The 14,834-nt window shown below is 56.1% G+C and overlaps 1 protein-coding gene across 9 annotated transcripts in view; it reads left to right on the forward strand.

The window, feature by feature from the left end:
- Positions 1-14,834, forward strand: part of GSE1 (Gse1 coiled-coil protein) — a 410,683-nt gene that overhangs the window by 393,121 nt on the left and 2,728 nt on the right. For all 9 annotated transcript variants that reach the window (XM_028501757.2, XM_028501756.2, XM_036012299.1 and 6 more), the window contains 9 exons: positions 344-666; positions 1,367-1,691; positions 4,419-5,032; positions 6,245-6,357; positions 6,610-6,880; positions 8,403-8,513; positions 9,324-9,695; positions 10,254-10,529; positions 14,127-14,230. In XM_028501757.2, the coding sequence (XP_028357558.2) occupies positions 344-666; positions 1,367-1,691; positions 4,419-5,032; positions 6,245-6,357; positions 6,610-6,880; positions 8,403-8,513; positions 9,324-9,695; positions 10,254-10,529; positions 14,127-14,230 (2,509 nt within the window). The remainder of the gene's footprint in view (positions 1-343; positions 667-1,366; positions 1,692-4,418; positions 5,033-6,244; positions 6,358-6,609; positions 6,881-8,402; positions 8,514-9,323; positions 9,696-10,253; positions 10,530-14,126; positions 14,231-14,834) is intronic.

Raw genomic sequence — 14,834 nt, forward strand, 5'->3', positions numbered from 1 at the left:
CTCGCTTTGCCACTTGTGGCTGGGTGGCTCCTTGGCCACTCCTGTCCGTGGTCTGCTGGCCTGTAAACAGCACAGTGACAGCTGATGCTGTTGGTGACTGCTGGAGACCAGCGCCTCCTGCGTGAGCCTCAGTGAGGCTTCGGAGGCACACAGACACACAGCTCGTGTCTCACTGACCCCGAGGTTCTAACGCCCACCTCGGTTCAGGTCACAGTGCTGGGGTTTCCCGTGAAGACTCTGGGCTTGGCTGCCGTCAGCTTCTCATTCCTGGGAGTTCCTGTTGGTGGACTCGCCCTGGCTCCCCTTCACAGTGGGGCTCAGCCTCCCTTTCTGCCCCTCACAGGCTGCAGATGGACGAAGAGTTACGGCGGGAGCGAGAGCGGGAGCGCGAGCGGGAGCGGGAAGCTGACCGAGAGCGGGAGAAGGAGCGCGAGCGGGAAAGAGAGAAGGAGCGGGAGCGGGAGAAGGAGCTGGAGCGTGAGCGGGAGAAGGAGCGCGAGCGGGAGCTGGAGCGCCAGCGGGAGCAGCGGGCCCGTGAGAAGGAGCTGCTGGCTGCCAAGGCGCTGGAGCCACCCTTCCTGCCCGTGGCTGAGCTGCACGGGCTGCGCGGCCACGCTGCGGAGGAGCGAGCCAAGCCCTCGGAGCAGCTGACCCCGACCCGAGCAGGTACCCGGGGCGGGTGAGACAGAGGGCAGGCCTTGCCCCCCCCCCCCCCCCCCCCCCCCCCCCCCCCCCCCCGGGCTGGGCCGGCTGCAGTGGTGTGCTGGCCGGTGCCCGGCAGGCAGTGCTCTGAGGGGAAGGCCTGATTCCGTGGTACCCGCCGACTTCCACAGCAGAGGTTCCCACCATGGCTGGTTCCAGCCACAAACCTGGGGCCACGGGACTCGGAGTTGGGAAGAGATGCTCAGTGACACACAGCACAGATACAGTAGACATAGGTCACCTCAGGAGTGTGCATGATAATCAAATGTAGCAAAAGGATTAGGAAGTAATGAGCTTTGAATACTTTTTGCCTTTGTTTTTAACATTTAGTTTCATTACAAGTACTCATATCTGACTTCCAATAAGGGTTTACTTACTAACTGGCTCACCTGGTTCCTAAAAATGTAACAACCTGCTCTTATGAGCCAGCCTGTGCCTGCCCAGCCCTCCGCTGCCGGTGGGTCAGCCCTGGACTCAGTCCCAGCAGTGCCTGCTGGTGGCCACATTTCCCTTGGGACAAAGCACGCTTTCGGAACGCATCCGTGAGGCCCCTCTGGTTGTCTTGGTCCTGGCTGTGGGGCGGCAGGCTCTCTGAGCAGCCAGGGGCAGGAGAGGAGACAGGAGCGAGCCAGTCCTGCTGAGATGTGGCTTTCTTCCTCTGCAGAGAAGCTGAAGGAGTCGAGCCTGCAGGTGCCCAAGCCTGTGCAGCACCCTTTGCACCCAGCGCCTGCTCCCCATCACACCATGCCCAGCCTTCTCTCCAACCACGGCATCTTCTCTCTGCCGGGCAGCAGCGCCGCCACGGCCCTGCTCATCCAGCGCACCAACGAGGAGGAGAAGTGGCTGGCGCGGCAGCGGCGGCTGCGGCAGGAGAAGGAGGACCGGCAGTCGCAGGTGTCGGAGTTCCGGCAGCAGGTGCTAGAGCAGCACCTGGACATGGGCCGGCCCCCGGTGCCCACGGAGGCCGATCACAGGCCTGAGAGCGCCAGGTAGGGCTCGCTGGCTGAGGGTGTGTAGGAAGACATTGGTCACACTCAGATTTATTTCCAGCCAGCCAACTCCTATTCAGCACCTCTGGTTTGCCCAGCACCCTGCTGAGCGTTTGCACTTACTGCATTTCATTTTTGTGTTCTAATTGCTGTTTGCCCACAAGGAGACAGAGACTCCTTGGAGGTGCTCAGAGGCACCCTGTCTCTAAGGCATAAAGTCCAGCAGGCCAGTGTCCAGAGCTGGGGGCCTGCCCATGCAGCCCAGCTGTGTCTCCATCCAAGGGGACACACGTGGCATTGAAAAGCATGAGGGAGCAGCTTTAAGTAATCATTACAGCCTGTTCTTTCCATCTTCCTGTTTTCAAGCTCAAACTTTAAGAGAGCGAGACTGCCTTTAATTTTTATTTAAGTAAAAACATTATTGATTTGGTAAAAGAACATACACCCGTTTTCTGGCCCCACCGTAAAAGAAATTGCTGGTAGGCACTGGTGTCTGTCTCGGCCCCCCAGCTGCCCACACTCGCATGTGACCTTGACCCCAGTGCCCCGTTCTCACAGCTGCCTCCCAGGCCTCCCTGCTTCCACCTGTTGGTCTGGCTCATCAATTGTCCCCTACCTTACTCCTCAGCTCTCCAGGGCTCATTCCAAAGGGCGGGGCTGAGACCTGTAGCCAGAGCCAGTGCGGAGCCCTGTCTGGGCCTGCTCTGGGGACTCAGGGACACAGACGTCCTCTCTCTCTGGGCCTCTGTTTCCTCAGCAGTGCACAAAGGAGGTTGGGTGGGAAGATTTCTGAGTGCCTTTCTAGCTCTTGCCCATCGTCTTGACCGGGATAAGAAGCATTTGGGTGTCTGAGCATTTTAAATGTCTGCTCGCGCCCTCCCTCCCACTCTCTCCTCTAGCTTTTGGCTGACTGGTGTGTTTTCTTGCTGTGTCCCGGGCTCGGCTGGCCCAACCAGCAGCCCTGCCTGGGCGTCTGCTGTTCAGTAGCGCGATGAGGGGACTCGCTGGGCTAACTGCGTGTGCTGGGCGTGAGCTGGCTGTTGGGTCCTCCCGAAGCCTCGGCCTACCATCTGCCTCTCTGGACCCACCTTGAGGTCACACAGAGGCTTAGCCATGTCTGCTTGTGAGCTGTTCCCTGCTCCTCTATCTCCCCTCATGCCAGGGGACTGGGAGAGCAGCCAGCACATGTCCACATCTCCTGATAAAATCTGGAGCTCCGGTTCCCTCGGGCATGTTCTGCAGCTCAGGGCCCCAGCATCCTGGTGTGGCTTGCCAGGCCTCCAGTGGGGGTAGCCTCCACCTCAGGGCCTTGCAGCCCTGCGCAGGCCTCGGGTGGGGGGGGGGGGGGGGCGGGGGAGTGGCTCCCAGCTCTGACCCGGCCTCAGTGGTCCCTCACGACAGCAGGTGGCACGCTCAGCCTCACAGCAGCACACATGTGGTGTCCTGACCGGCCCTTGTGCTCCGAGCTAGACAGCCATTCAGTGCTTGGCTCCAGTGCTTGAAATATTTATCCTGTGGACGGGCTTTATTCCTTTGTTGTTTACTTAACAACGAGCTGTGGTTCCCTGTTGTACTCAGCTGATTAGAGGCAGTGCGGCGGCATTGGGGTTATCTGCCGGCCCAAGTCCCATCCGGAAAAAACGAGGAGGAGCCCTGGTGTCTGTGGTTAAATGTCTCCTTCCTCGGCCAGGCAGGGAGGGACCTGTGAGCCTGGTCACGTACCCATAGTGCCCTCTGCCCCTTCGGTCCCCTCAGACCTTGCCCTGGTCACCTGGATAGCGTGGGGTTTTCCTTTAAAAAAAAAAAAAGATACGATTTAGGGAAACAACACCCAAATAGCCTTTTGTGGAATCTTGTTTTAAATGCACTAAGGAAATTGTCGTTTAGGAGGGCTGCATGACAAAGCCACTGGTCTGATGGACATCCTGGTCAGGCCCCAGCCCAGCTGCTGCTTTGGGGCCACCCGAGGCTGCTGCAGTTCTGATGGGGTCCACTGGGGGTCAGTAGAGGCACAGGCCCGCCCTGGCTGTGAGGGTCTCCCCTGTGTCACTGGGCAGAGCAGTTCGTGGAAGCTGGTCTCTCTTGCTGCCGTCTGTGGGGACAGTGGAGTTGTGGCCGCCTGGACGGCAGCCAGCCTGCCCTCCGATGTCTGCCCACAGCTCGGCATTTCTGGGTGTGGGTACCAGGGTCAGGGCCACGCCTTTGGCACCAGAGTTCTGTCTTGATTTCCTCTGCGATGGGACTCCCTTGGAAAACAGAGATGAGGGCCTGTCCTGACGGCAGTTCATAGGGATTCAGGAGCCGGAATAGAATGAGCTGTTGCGAGGTTTTGGGTGAGAAACGGACAGAAGAGGGTCTGGCCTGAGCCTGAGACCGTCCTGGCGCCCTCAGCAGGCAGTGTCCGCCGCCCGGCCTGCACGTCCTCTCTAAAGCACTTCCGGACAGACTTGCCTCAGGTTGTTTGAAGAGGGTGGAGTCATGTGAAGCGGCCAGAACTCAGGTGAGGAGTGGAAGCTGCGTCCTTCCCTCCAGCCCCGGCCAAGAGGTTTAGAGGTGGGGGCCTTCACATGCCTCTAGCACCTGGCTCTCGAAGGGGGCTCTTATCTGGGCCATCTGCGAAGCTGCCTCTTACACCTGGGCCCCGGCAGGCAGCCTGGGAGGCCCATGGGGGGGTGTCTGGTGTGCCGATTCTCTCGCGACTCATGGCTTGGTCTGCTCACTCCCTAGGCCGGGACCGAACCGTCACGAGCCGGGCAGCCGAGACCCCCCGCAGCACTTTGGCGGGCCCCCGCCCCTCATCTCGCCCAAGCCCCAGCACCACTCCGTGCCCACAGCCCTCTGGAACCCGGTGTCCCTGATGGACAGCACCCTGGAAACACGGCGGGCCCCCGAGAGCCACCCTCTGCACAGCCACCCAGCCCCGTTCGAGCCCAGCCGCCAGGCGGCTGTCCCGCTGGTAAAGGTAGAACGGGTCTACTGCCCGGAGAAGGTGGAGGAGGGGCCCCGGAAGCGCGAGGCCGCCACGTTGGACAAGTACCAGCCGCCACCGCGGGAGGCAGGGAGCCTGGAGCACCAGACCTTTCCCCACGGGCCCGGGCCCTTCCTGGCTGAGCTCGAGAAGTCCACCCAGACCATCCTGGGCCAGCAGCGGGCCTCCCTCACCCAGCCAGCCCCCTTTGGGGAACTCACTGGACCCCTGAAGCCGGGCTCGCCCTACCGGCCCCCAGCACCACGGGTCTCTGACCCTGCCTACATCTATGATGAGTTCCTGCAGCAGCGCCGGAGGCTGGTCAGCAAGCTGGACCTGGAGGAGCGCAGGCGGCGAGAGGCCCAGGAGAAAGGTCCGGTCTCCCCGGGTGGCCCTGACCTCCCGGGACTGGGGAGCAGTTGTGCCAGCCACTTAGCCCCTCATACTGTCCCTGCCGCCCACTCGGGGGTTTTAGCAGCACCAGGGGGCAAGGCCGCTGGCTTCTGCGCAGCTGCCTGATACCTCTATTGGGGAGATAGACCCAGGGCCCTTGCCCGGCCTGCCGAAATGCACATTGTCCTGAAAAGCCAAATCAAAGCCTGCCTGTAAGGATGGTTCCACAGAAATGCATGGTTAATAAATGATGAACAGAGGCTACTAAGATAGTTTTAAAAATTAATAGTGCAGCATAACGGGAGAAAGCTGTTGAGAGACTGCCTGGGCCCAGTGGGGGCTCTGTACAGGGAGCTGCTGCCATCAGTTGCGGGCAGGTGGGCCTGGACAGGGCAGGGGTGGGGTTCTGGCCACCTCCTCACTGCTTCTGTGGGATTAGGAGGCTTAGCCAGACCTCCCTGGGTTCCCCAAAGAACCAAGAGAATAGGCCCAGGAGGGATCAAGGGCCCCAGATCAGTTGTTTTCCCCCCTGCTGGTAACTTGAATCTGATATGGGGTCAAATGCAGTCTTTTAGCCAGAAGCTGGGGCCAAGGCCAAGTCTTCCTGGGTTGCTGGTCTAGGCTAGATTTAGGTCCCAAGAAGGACTTTCTTCTCTATTCACCTTGTAAAGGAAGGGTGGGAAACCCCTGGTGCCCATGGGTGCAGGGATTCTGCTGCTGTTCGGTGCGCACTGAGTTTGCATGCGTGCTCTGTGCCTTTGAGACCACAGGGATCTAAGTGTGCCCGTTCCCTCTCGGGTAATGGACCCAGATGGCCACAGCAGGAATGAGTGGATGTGCACAAACAGTCTCAGGTTGCCATGGACACAGCCCCGGGCCTGTGTGACGAATGGTCCCCTGCTGGGGATCGGTGTCAGTCCAGGGACTGCTTGGCTGCTTGGGGGTTATGAGTCCAAGCCAAGCCTGGAGCCTGCCTCCACCTGCCATCCCTGAAAAGCTCTAGGACTAGGGGTTAGTGCACATTTCCCCGGGGTAGAAAGGAATCCAGGTTTGGGGGTGTTAAGAGGGGCCAGCAAGGCCTGGCCTGATGCATGGATCTGAGCACGCAGATCCCAGCGGTGCCTGCCCCGTGTCCATCCACTAGAGAACTGAGTCTGCTTGCCCAGCTAAATACATCTGTTCTCGTCATCAGGATACTACTACGACCTGGATGACTCTTACGACGAAAGTGACGAAGAGGAGGTTAGGGCCCACCTCCGCTGTGTGGCTGAGCAGCCGCCCCTCAAACTGGACACGTCCTCCGAGGTATCTGAAGTCTCGTCACTGCTCTGTCAGCTTACGGGCTGGGCTTCCGATGCCCATGTTGGTGCCTGCCTCCTGGACTTCCCACTGACCGCAGGTGGCTGGGCATGCTGTCAGGCCCCCTCTCTCGGAGGCCCGGCACGGAGTTGGCACGGCACATGGGTTTCGAGGACCCCAGGAGGGACCCCGGGACGGTGGAATCAGGCAGGCCGCTGCTGGTGGTTTCAAACTCATTTGTTTTCTTTCCCAATCTAGAAGCTAGAGTTTTTGCAACTTTTTGGCTTGACCACCCAACAGCAGAAGGAGGAATTGCTGACCCAGAAGCGGAGGAAGCGGCGGCGGATGCTGAGAGAAAGAAGCCCGTCGCCCCCGACGATTCAGAACAAGCGGCAGACACCTTCACCGAGACTGGCCCTGTTCACCCGCTACAGTCCCGATGAGATGAACAACAGTCCCAACTTCGAAGAGAAGAAGAAGTTCCTGACCATCTTCAACCTGACCCACATCAGTGCCGAGAAGAGGAAAGGTAGGGCCTCGCCTGGGCCTTCTGGGGGTGGGACTGACTGGGCGCTTCTGAAGGACTCCCGGGGACGTCCGGGACCCACGTTCCAGGCGGAACCTGAAAACACTTCGGCCCGGGACTCTCTCAACTCCTTGTGGCTCCCCAAGGAGGCAGCAGCCCCTCTGCTTTGGGAGACCTGCCCCAGCATCTCTGCCTTTTTCCAGCTGGAACGCAAATGGTCCCATCTGAAGCCTGTTTTCTCATTTTATTTCGGGTGAAAAAGAAGACTCTCTGGTGTTCGTTCTGTATGTAAAGCTGTTCTTGTCACTTGAGATGCGGTTTAGCGAGCCCCTTGGGCACGAGGCGCAGGTGCGCCATCTTGCGGCAGAGCACTGCAGGCTCCGTGGTAGTGGGCGTTTCCTCTTACTGGGCCGCCCACGCGGCCCACTGGCCTTCTGCCAGTGCGGACAGCGGGAGGGCTGGGCGGGCTGTGCCCGACAGGCAGAGCCAAACACACATTGTGAGTTTGCCCTGAAAGACGCTTCCCGGTTGGCCGTGCGGGGGCTGACTCTTCGGGCTGGAGCACACGGTGTGGAAGACGTGGTGTGGTCTGCACACCCTGGGCACGTCCGCTTCCTCGGTCTGCCCCACTCGCTCGCTTAGTGTCGGCTCGCGTGAGAGCCTGGCCCGTCGGGGCTGCTCCTTGGCACACTTCCAAGTCCCCCCTGCTGACACCTCCTTACCTCTCTGTGGGAGGAAGTCAAAAGGCAAGCAGAAGTGTGTATTGGTTATTAGTTGCTTCTACTTTCTTCATTATCAGAGTGGAGCATTTTACATTTTGTCTTGAACCAGTAGGTTGGAATTCTTGCTTCTCCTCAGAAGGGGCTGTGACGTGTTGATAACCAGTAGAAATCCCTGGGAAGACGCATAGTTCTATTTGCAAAAAGCATCTTTTTGCCTGACTTATTTCTTGGAGGAAGCCACCGGGGATGTGGCCATTTAAGTCTCAGCAAGAAGTGCTACTGCAACAAGAATGTGCGGCATCAGCCATCACAGGAGTCTGTCCCTTTTCAGTCAGTGGCAGCCGTCACGGGGCTTGTGCTCACGTGCCGGGCAAGGGGGCGGGGGGAAGGAGTGGGGGGTGCCTGGAAGCAGCCTGTGCTTGCAGAGGGGCTGTGTGGGTCTTCGGGGTGTCTCCGTGTGTTGGGGCCTACATCTCGGTCTTTTAAATAAGAAGGCATTCTCAGAAGTCACCTTGGAAGATCAGAAGTACCCATTATTTCATGTAGCTGTCATCATCACACACACAGCTGTTTCTGGAGCACATCTGAAATGTTACGTAGTGAAAGCTGCGAGGAGTCTGGGCTCACTCGAACACGAAGTTTTCTTCTTTTAAACACTGCCTGTCCCCACGGTGCCTGCTTTGTGTTTTCCGTGGTTTAAAGGACTTGTACCTGCCAGTCACGGCCTGGGCTAGAATCCTGCTCCCCTTCCCTCTCAGGAGTGATGCGACTGTCTTGTTAACCTCAGGCTGCTTTCCTCATAGACAAAGAGAAACTTGTCGAAATGCTCCATGCCATGAAGCAGAAGGCACTGTCAGCAGCAGCAGACTCACTCAGAAGCTCTCCGAGGGACAGTCCTGCTGTCTCCCTGAGTGGTAAGGCCCAGGGCGGGAAGAACAGCCCCATCTGCCACTGCCCGGGACTGTCCAGCGGGCTGCCCAGGGTCAGAAGCGACTGCTCAAGTCTTCCTCGTCACGAACCTTTCCTCCTGGAGACAGAATATGCTTCTCTCTATCTCTCATACAAGCTTCCTCCGTGATGGCGAAGGCTCTCCTCGTACAGGACGTGAGAGTTGGAAGTCAGGGCTCGCAGAGTTAAGGGGGAGGGTCCTGGCTTCCACAGAACGCACTGTAGTAGCCATCGCCCGCCAGTCTGGCGCGGCCCGCGCGCCGAAGCCCTGGGTGCCAGGGGTTAGCACCACTGCTCCGGCCCTGCTGCTCCTGCCTGCCCTTCCCTGGCTCTCTCCTCCTGCGTCTGCCTTGCTCATTCTGCCTTCAGGCCTCTCCAACATCTGCTCTCACACCTCTCTTTTCTATGGCTTTGATTACACATCACTGAGCTGCTGAATGGAGCAGATCTTTATTGTCGGGCCCTATTCTTAACTCCTAACGCAGTCTTTCTTGTCGGGTTGGGCTACATAGCTTCTCACCTTTTGGATGACCTAAAGCAACTTCTTTCTTCAGATTCTTTTTCTTTCCAGATGTCTTCCTGGGGCACCTTTCAAGGATGGACTTGCTGCTACCACACCCCATCTTTTGGCCACTCAGTATGCACTGACATTTAATTAAACAGCCCCAAGTCTTGGTCCTCTGTACTAGGTCTTTGTTGAATGTAAACTGTAGAGGTCAGGGTCCACCTGGTCACTTGCAGCTCTTAACAGTTTCCTTGCTTTCTGTCTCTAAAAGAACCAGCCACGCAGCCGGCCTCTCTGGAGATAGACAAGCCTATGGGTGTTGCTGCCTCCCTGTCTGACGTCCCAAAGGCCACAGAGCCTGGGAGACTGGAACAGCTCCGGCCACAGGAGCTAGCTCGAGTCCAGGAGCCGACTCCTGCCAGCGGCGAGAAGGGCAGGCCGAATGAGGCCCCCGGGGGCAAGAAGAGCCTGAGCATGCTGCATTACATCAGGGGCCCCGCGCCCAAGGACATTCCCGTGCCACTGTCCCACAGCATCAACGGGAAGAGTAAGCCGTGGGAGCCTTTCATGGCGGAAGAGTTTGCACATCAGTTCCACGAGTCCGTGCTGCAGTCCACCCAGAAGGCCCTGCAGAAGCACAAAGGTAAGGAGGCTGCTGTGTCCCAGTAGCGCTGGCTGACGTCCACAAGCCCCAGCGGTCACTCAGCCGCAGCCGTGGGCCTGCCCCTCAGCAGCTTCATTGTGCCCGAGGCACCTGGGGAGGTCATTAGAGGAGGACTCTGCCTCAGCAGGTCTGGGGTGTCTCCGTTCCTAGCAGGTGCTCAAGGGATGCTGATACTGCTGATCTGTGGACCACACTTGGAGGAAATTTAACATGTGATGCCATCTGAGTTCAGTAGAAGCACTTCTTTAGTAAGGTCAGGCGAGGTGCCTTTCTGGCAAAAATAGGATCCTCGTGTCCTGCAGCAGAGGGTTTTCCCAGTGTCCCTCACGTGTACTTCCCTGGAAATCTCCCCTCCTTCCGCAACTGCACTCAGTGGGTGTTTCCCCGAGCCTGGTGATCACTTTATGGCCTAAAAGTGGTGCTAGCCCCACCTGGGAGCCCCAGGATCACTCCTCGCTGATCACATTTCGGTGGGAGCCACTGAAGGTGGGAGAACAGGGGTTGCTCCATTTCACGCCCTCTCTCTCCCCCCGCCAGGGAACGCAACGGTTCTGTCTGCAGAGCAGAACCACAAAGTCGACACGGCCATCCACTACAACATTCCTGAGCTGCAGTCCTCGAGCCGGCTCCCTTTGCCCCCGCACAACGGGCAGCAGGAGCCCATGGCTCTGAGGAAGGGCCCCCTCACGCAGGAGACGGACCAGGACTCGGAGGAGGAAGAGGAGGAGGATGGAGAGGATGATGAAGAACCCCCCAGGCGCAAGTGGCAAGGGATTGAGGCAATTTTTGAAGCTTACCAGGAACACATAGAAGGTACGAAGGGGAGGGGAGCCGACCGAGGGCGCAGTAAAGATGGTGAATGGAAGTTAATAGATCAGTACAGGCTCGCACTGCCAGCACTGGGGGCTGTTTCTAAGTGATAGCACTGGCGGGTCTTTCTAGGACACAACTAGATACTAATATTAGAAGGTAAATTTTCCTTAGCTGTGTTGCCCATTGCTTTGCCCAAGAACCGTTGCTCAGGCTTCTGCAGTTTCCTGGACTGGACTTAGAATGGTAATTCCTCGTGGGCAAACTTGAACACCATTCTTACCAGAGAAATGGCGGTACCAGGCGCTTGCGACCGCTGAGTGTGGCTGCCCTGAGGCCTCGCCCTCTGTGCTGTCTTCCACTCTGCTGCCCTTTCTGTTTTTTCATTGATTTTAGAGACAGGAAGGGGCATGGGAGAGGGAGAAACGCTGGTTTGTTGCTCCACTTATTTAAATATTCGTTGGCTGATTCTTGTGTGTGCCCTGACCTGGGATCAAACCTGCAGCCTTGGTGTATCGAGACGATGCTCTGACCATCTGAGCTTTTTGCCCGGCCAGGGCAACTGTGCTTCCGAATCTTCTGTCAGTTCTGACACTCGTAGCTACATCCAAGGGCCCTGGAAAACGGAAAGTGTGTGTTTCTTTAACGGAGCCCCAGAGAGCCCGGCCTCATCGCCATTGGAGCCTGTCTCGCATGTGAAGCGTCCCCGTGCTGGTGGTGGTCTCCCGCGGGCTCTGCCATCCTCCTGGACTAGCACTCTGTGCAGGGAGGCAAGCCCCTGTCCGCTGCCAGGATGCTTTATTCTCAGCCTTGAGCGTACACTCCACCCTGCCTGCTGAAACACACCCTGGGGGGACTCGGGCATGCACACCCCTCCCACCTGGGCCTAGTGCGCCAGGTGGCAGAGTCCCGGGTTCGGGTGTTGTTTGAGTTCCAGCATCGTCATTGTGCTTCTAGCACACCACCTTCCCTCTCCATACCTCACTGTCCCGGAGACGCCTGCACCAGCCTCGTCTCGCTTAGATGGAGACTGGGAGCTGTGAACTTGGGAGCAGGGAGAAGTGGAGGGGCCCGGCCTTGCCTTCCGTAGTGACACAGGCAGGCAGATTACTGAGAAGAACCTCTTGAGTGCAGAGCCCTGACCCGTGCTCGGCCTCCCAGTCTGTTGGTCCTGCTGCCACGGTGAGCCCTGGCCCCTCCGCGCTCGCCACCTGCACTGTGTTGGCGGTGCCGTCAGCGTGACACAGTTGTGCCAGCCACCACTAGCCGAACCCGGGCTGCCACGTCCTAATTAATTTGTTACTTTATTGTAGAAGGGTTTTGTCAAGCAATACTGTGTCGTAAATATTAAATACAAGGACTTGATTATGTATATCGTAGTCATTTTAAACACTGAAAAATCAGACTAACGAGATGTGCGTGTAGTCCCAACCAGAGCATCGACTCGTACAGTTCACTTATTTGCCGCCTCTCGATGGAACCCTTTGTTTGAGCTTGTCCATCACTTACATGTTATTCCTTCTTTAAATTTTTTATTTTCACCTGAGGACATTTTTATTTGCTTTATTTATTTTTTTAAGATTTTATTTATTCATTTTTAGAGAGGAAGGAAGGGAGAGAAATATCTACGTGTGAGAATTACATTGATTGATTGCCTCTCACACACCCCCAGCTGGGGACCTGGCCTGCAACCCAGGCGTGTGCCCTGACTAGGAGTCAGACCGGCGACCTTTTGGTTCGAAGGCTGGCACTCAATCCACGCAGCCACACCAGCCAAGACCACTTGATTTTTTTCAGAGAGGAAGGGAGAGAAGCATTGATTGGTTGCCTTCGTAGGCACCCAGACTGGGGATCCACACGGGGACCGGGGATTGAACGTATCCAGACCAGGGTTTGCACATACCTAGACTGGGAGTGAACCCCCAGCCTAGGCATATACCCTGACTATGGATCGAACCTGAGACCTTTTCAGTTACAGGATGACATTTCAACCGCTGGGTCACACTGGCCCGGGCTACATGTTATCCTTTAAGCACATACGTGTGTATCCAGAAGCCAATGCGGCATTTTTTATTTTAAGAGAGGGGGGCATCCCCACCTTCTCTGGGTTGATGTTTGTCGGTGCCTCGTTTGGGAATCCCGTCCCTGCCCCCAAAGACTTACTCTCCATTTCCTCCTAAAGCATCACGTTCTGATTCTCCTGTGCCTAGAATTCATTTCTGGCTAAGAAATAAGGCAGAAATCTAACTTCATCTTTCCCACCCAGACAACCAGTGACCCTGGCAGTTGACGGGGTGCCCCTTCCCCGTGGGGCACGCCTGCCCTGCCTGTCGGTGCCCCGCCTCCGCAGCGCTCCGCTGCTGGGAGTAACGCCCTGACCTGGTCTTCTCTGACGGCTCAGCTGTTCTCGGCCTTGGGCTTTCCTCCGTGAATTTTAGGGTCACCTTTGTTCCACCCAAAATTCTCCTGTCAGAATTTTCAGTTGTGTTGAATTTACAGATTTGGGAAGCATTGACATCTTTGATAGTGATGTTATTCCATTTATGAATATGATAGTAAATCACATTAAAAAAATTTGCTGACTTTCTCCATGAGCAGCTTACTTTTATTAGACTTTAGATATCACTTTGTTATTATGGATTTTAAGTTTTTGTATGCCTTATTGGTTAGATAATCACAGATGGTCAGACCTGCTGATTATAGGGTCTTTCCTTTTGAATGTTTCACTTTTTTTATCATGCTGCATTGCCTGGAACCCGTAAGGCATTGAATAGAAGAGGCGCTGAGGGTGCTCTTGTCTTGTGAAACTTGAGCAAGTCTGCCAAGGCGTCTCACTTGCTGCTGAGCTTATGGCGTATGGTTGTCAAAGGTTAATGGATGCATTTTCTGGACCCGTTGAGATGTCAACCCTGTTTTTCACCTTTGCCTTCTGGTGTGTGCTCCTTGCTGAATTGGACTTGTTAGTACTTGTGATATTTTAAATGTTTTCTTAAGTGGTATTACATGCTTACTGTATTGTATTTTGTCATCCCAGTTGTTCTAGCCTCTAAAATCACTCAGGTAGCCTCCCCTGGTTTTTTCTGTTGTTTGTGTTCATCCTCACCCGAGGACATGCTTATGGTTTTAGAGAGGGGGCGGATGGGAAAGAGGGAGAGAGAAAACTTCTTATTGGCACCTCTCTCATTCATCCTGACCAGGGACCACACCCACAACCTAGGCATATGCCCTGACTGGGGATCGAACCCATAACCTTTCTAAGTTCATTCTGGCCATTTTTTAGCAGCTTAAAATTTTTCAAGGCTAATTCCTGTATTTTTTAATGTTTCTTTTTGAAAAATATCTTAAGGCCATAAGCTTACTCTTAGTTGCTTCTTACTCTGTATCCCTTAAATTGCCTTTCAGTGCTTGGTCCTTTTTGATTCCGCTGGGCTGGGTCTGACTTAGTAACACTGACGTATTTACCAGCGCGACACAAAGAGCTGGGGGCGTCAGAGTCTGGAGGAGAGGACTGTGCTGGCTGCATCAGAGGGAGGGAGGACAGTCGCCGGGGCCCATGGGCCTGGTATACAGGAAACGTATCAACACCGCTTGTCTTTTCAGAGCAAAATCTGGAGCGGCAGGTGCTGCAGACGCAGTGCAGACGGCTGGAAGCCCAGCACCACAGCCTCAGTCTCACGGCAGAGCAGCTCTCCCACAGCATGGCGGTGAGTCTTGGGGACGCCGCACGCGGGAAGAGGAATGGAACTCAGCTCCTGGTGGGGTTTTCTGAAGATACACTTCTGCTTTTTTTGGTTTAACCTTTCATGTTTAGATCGAAGGGCACCCATACCATACAGACAAGTTCTGAGGGGGAATCCTACCCTTGAATTTAAAACTTCGGAGTCTTGGGGTTGGGGGGGGGGAGGTCTCAGGTCAGTTGGTTAACCTGGCTAAGGAGGGAGGTGCCATTAATTCACAGAATATTGATCCTGGAATGATGCAGATGCTATTTATATGAATCCCTTGGAAGGGATTGTTCATTGCCTTTGTCAGTCTGCCCTGACGTGATTTGCTAAGGAGGAAGATTTTACTGAAGGAATAAAGTTATTGAGGAAAACAAACCACCCTCTTCCCCTCTGCAGCCTGGCTCCACAGGTCTCCCAGCCGTGCCACGTGACACGCCCCAGGGCGTCCTCTGTACGGGGATGTGGGGCTCAGATCAGGTGAAGCAGCAGCACAGGTTGTATAGCGTCAGGGCTCGGTTTTAAATTGCACAGTTGAAGCTGAGACAGCAGGGGACATGGGCTGTGAGAGCAGGTGCTGTGAGAA

The sequence above is a fragment of the Phyllostomus discolor genome, chromosome 12, assembly GCF_004126475.2.
Source record: "Phyllostomus discolor isolate MPI-MPIP mPhyDis1 chromosome 12, mPhyDis1.pri.v3, whole genome shotgun sequence".
Classification (NCBI taxonomy): domain Eukaryota; kingdom Metazoa; phylum Chordata; class Mammalia; order Chiroptera; family Phyllostomidae; genus Phyllostomus; species Phyllostomus discolor.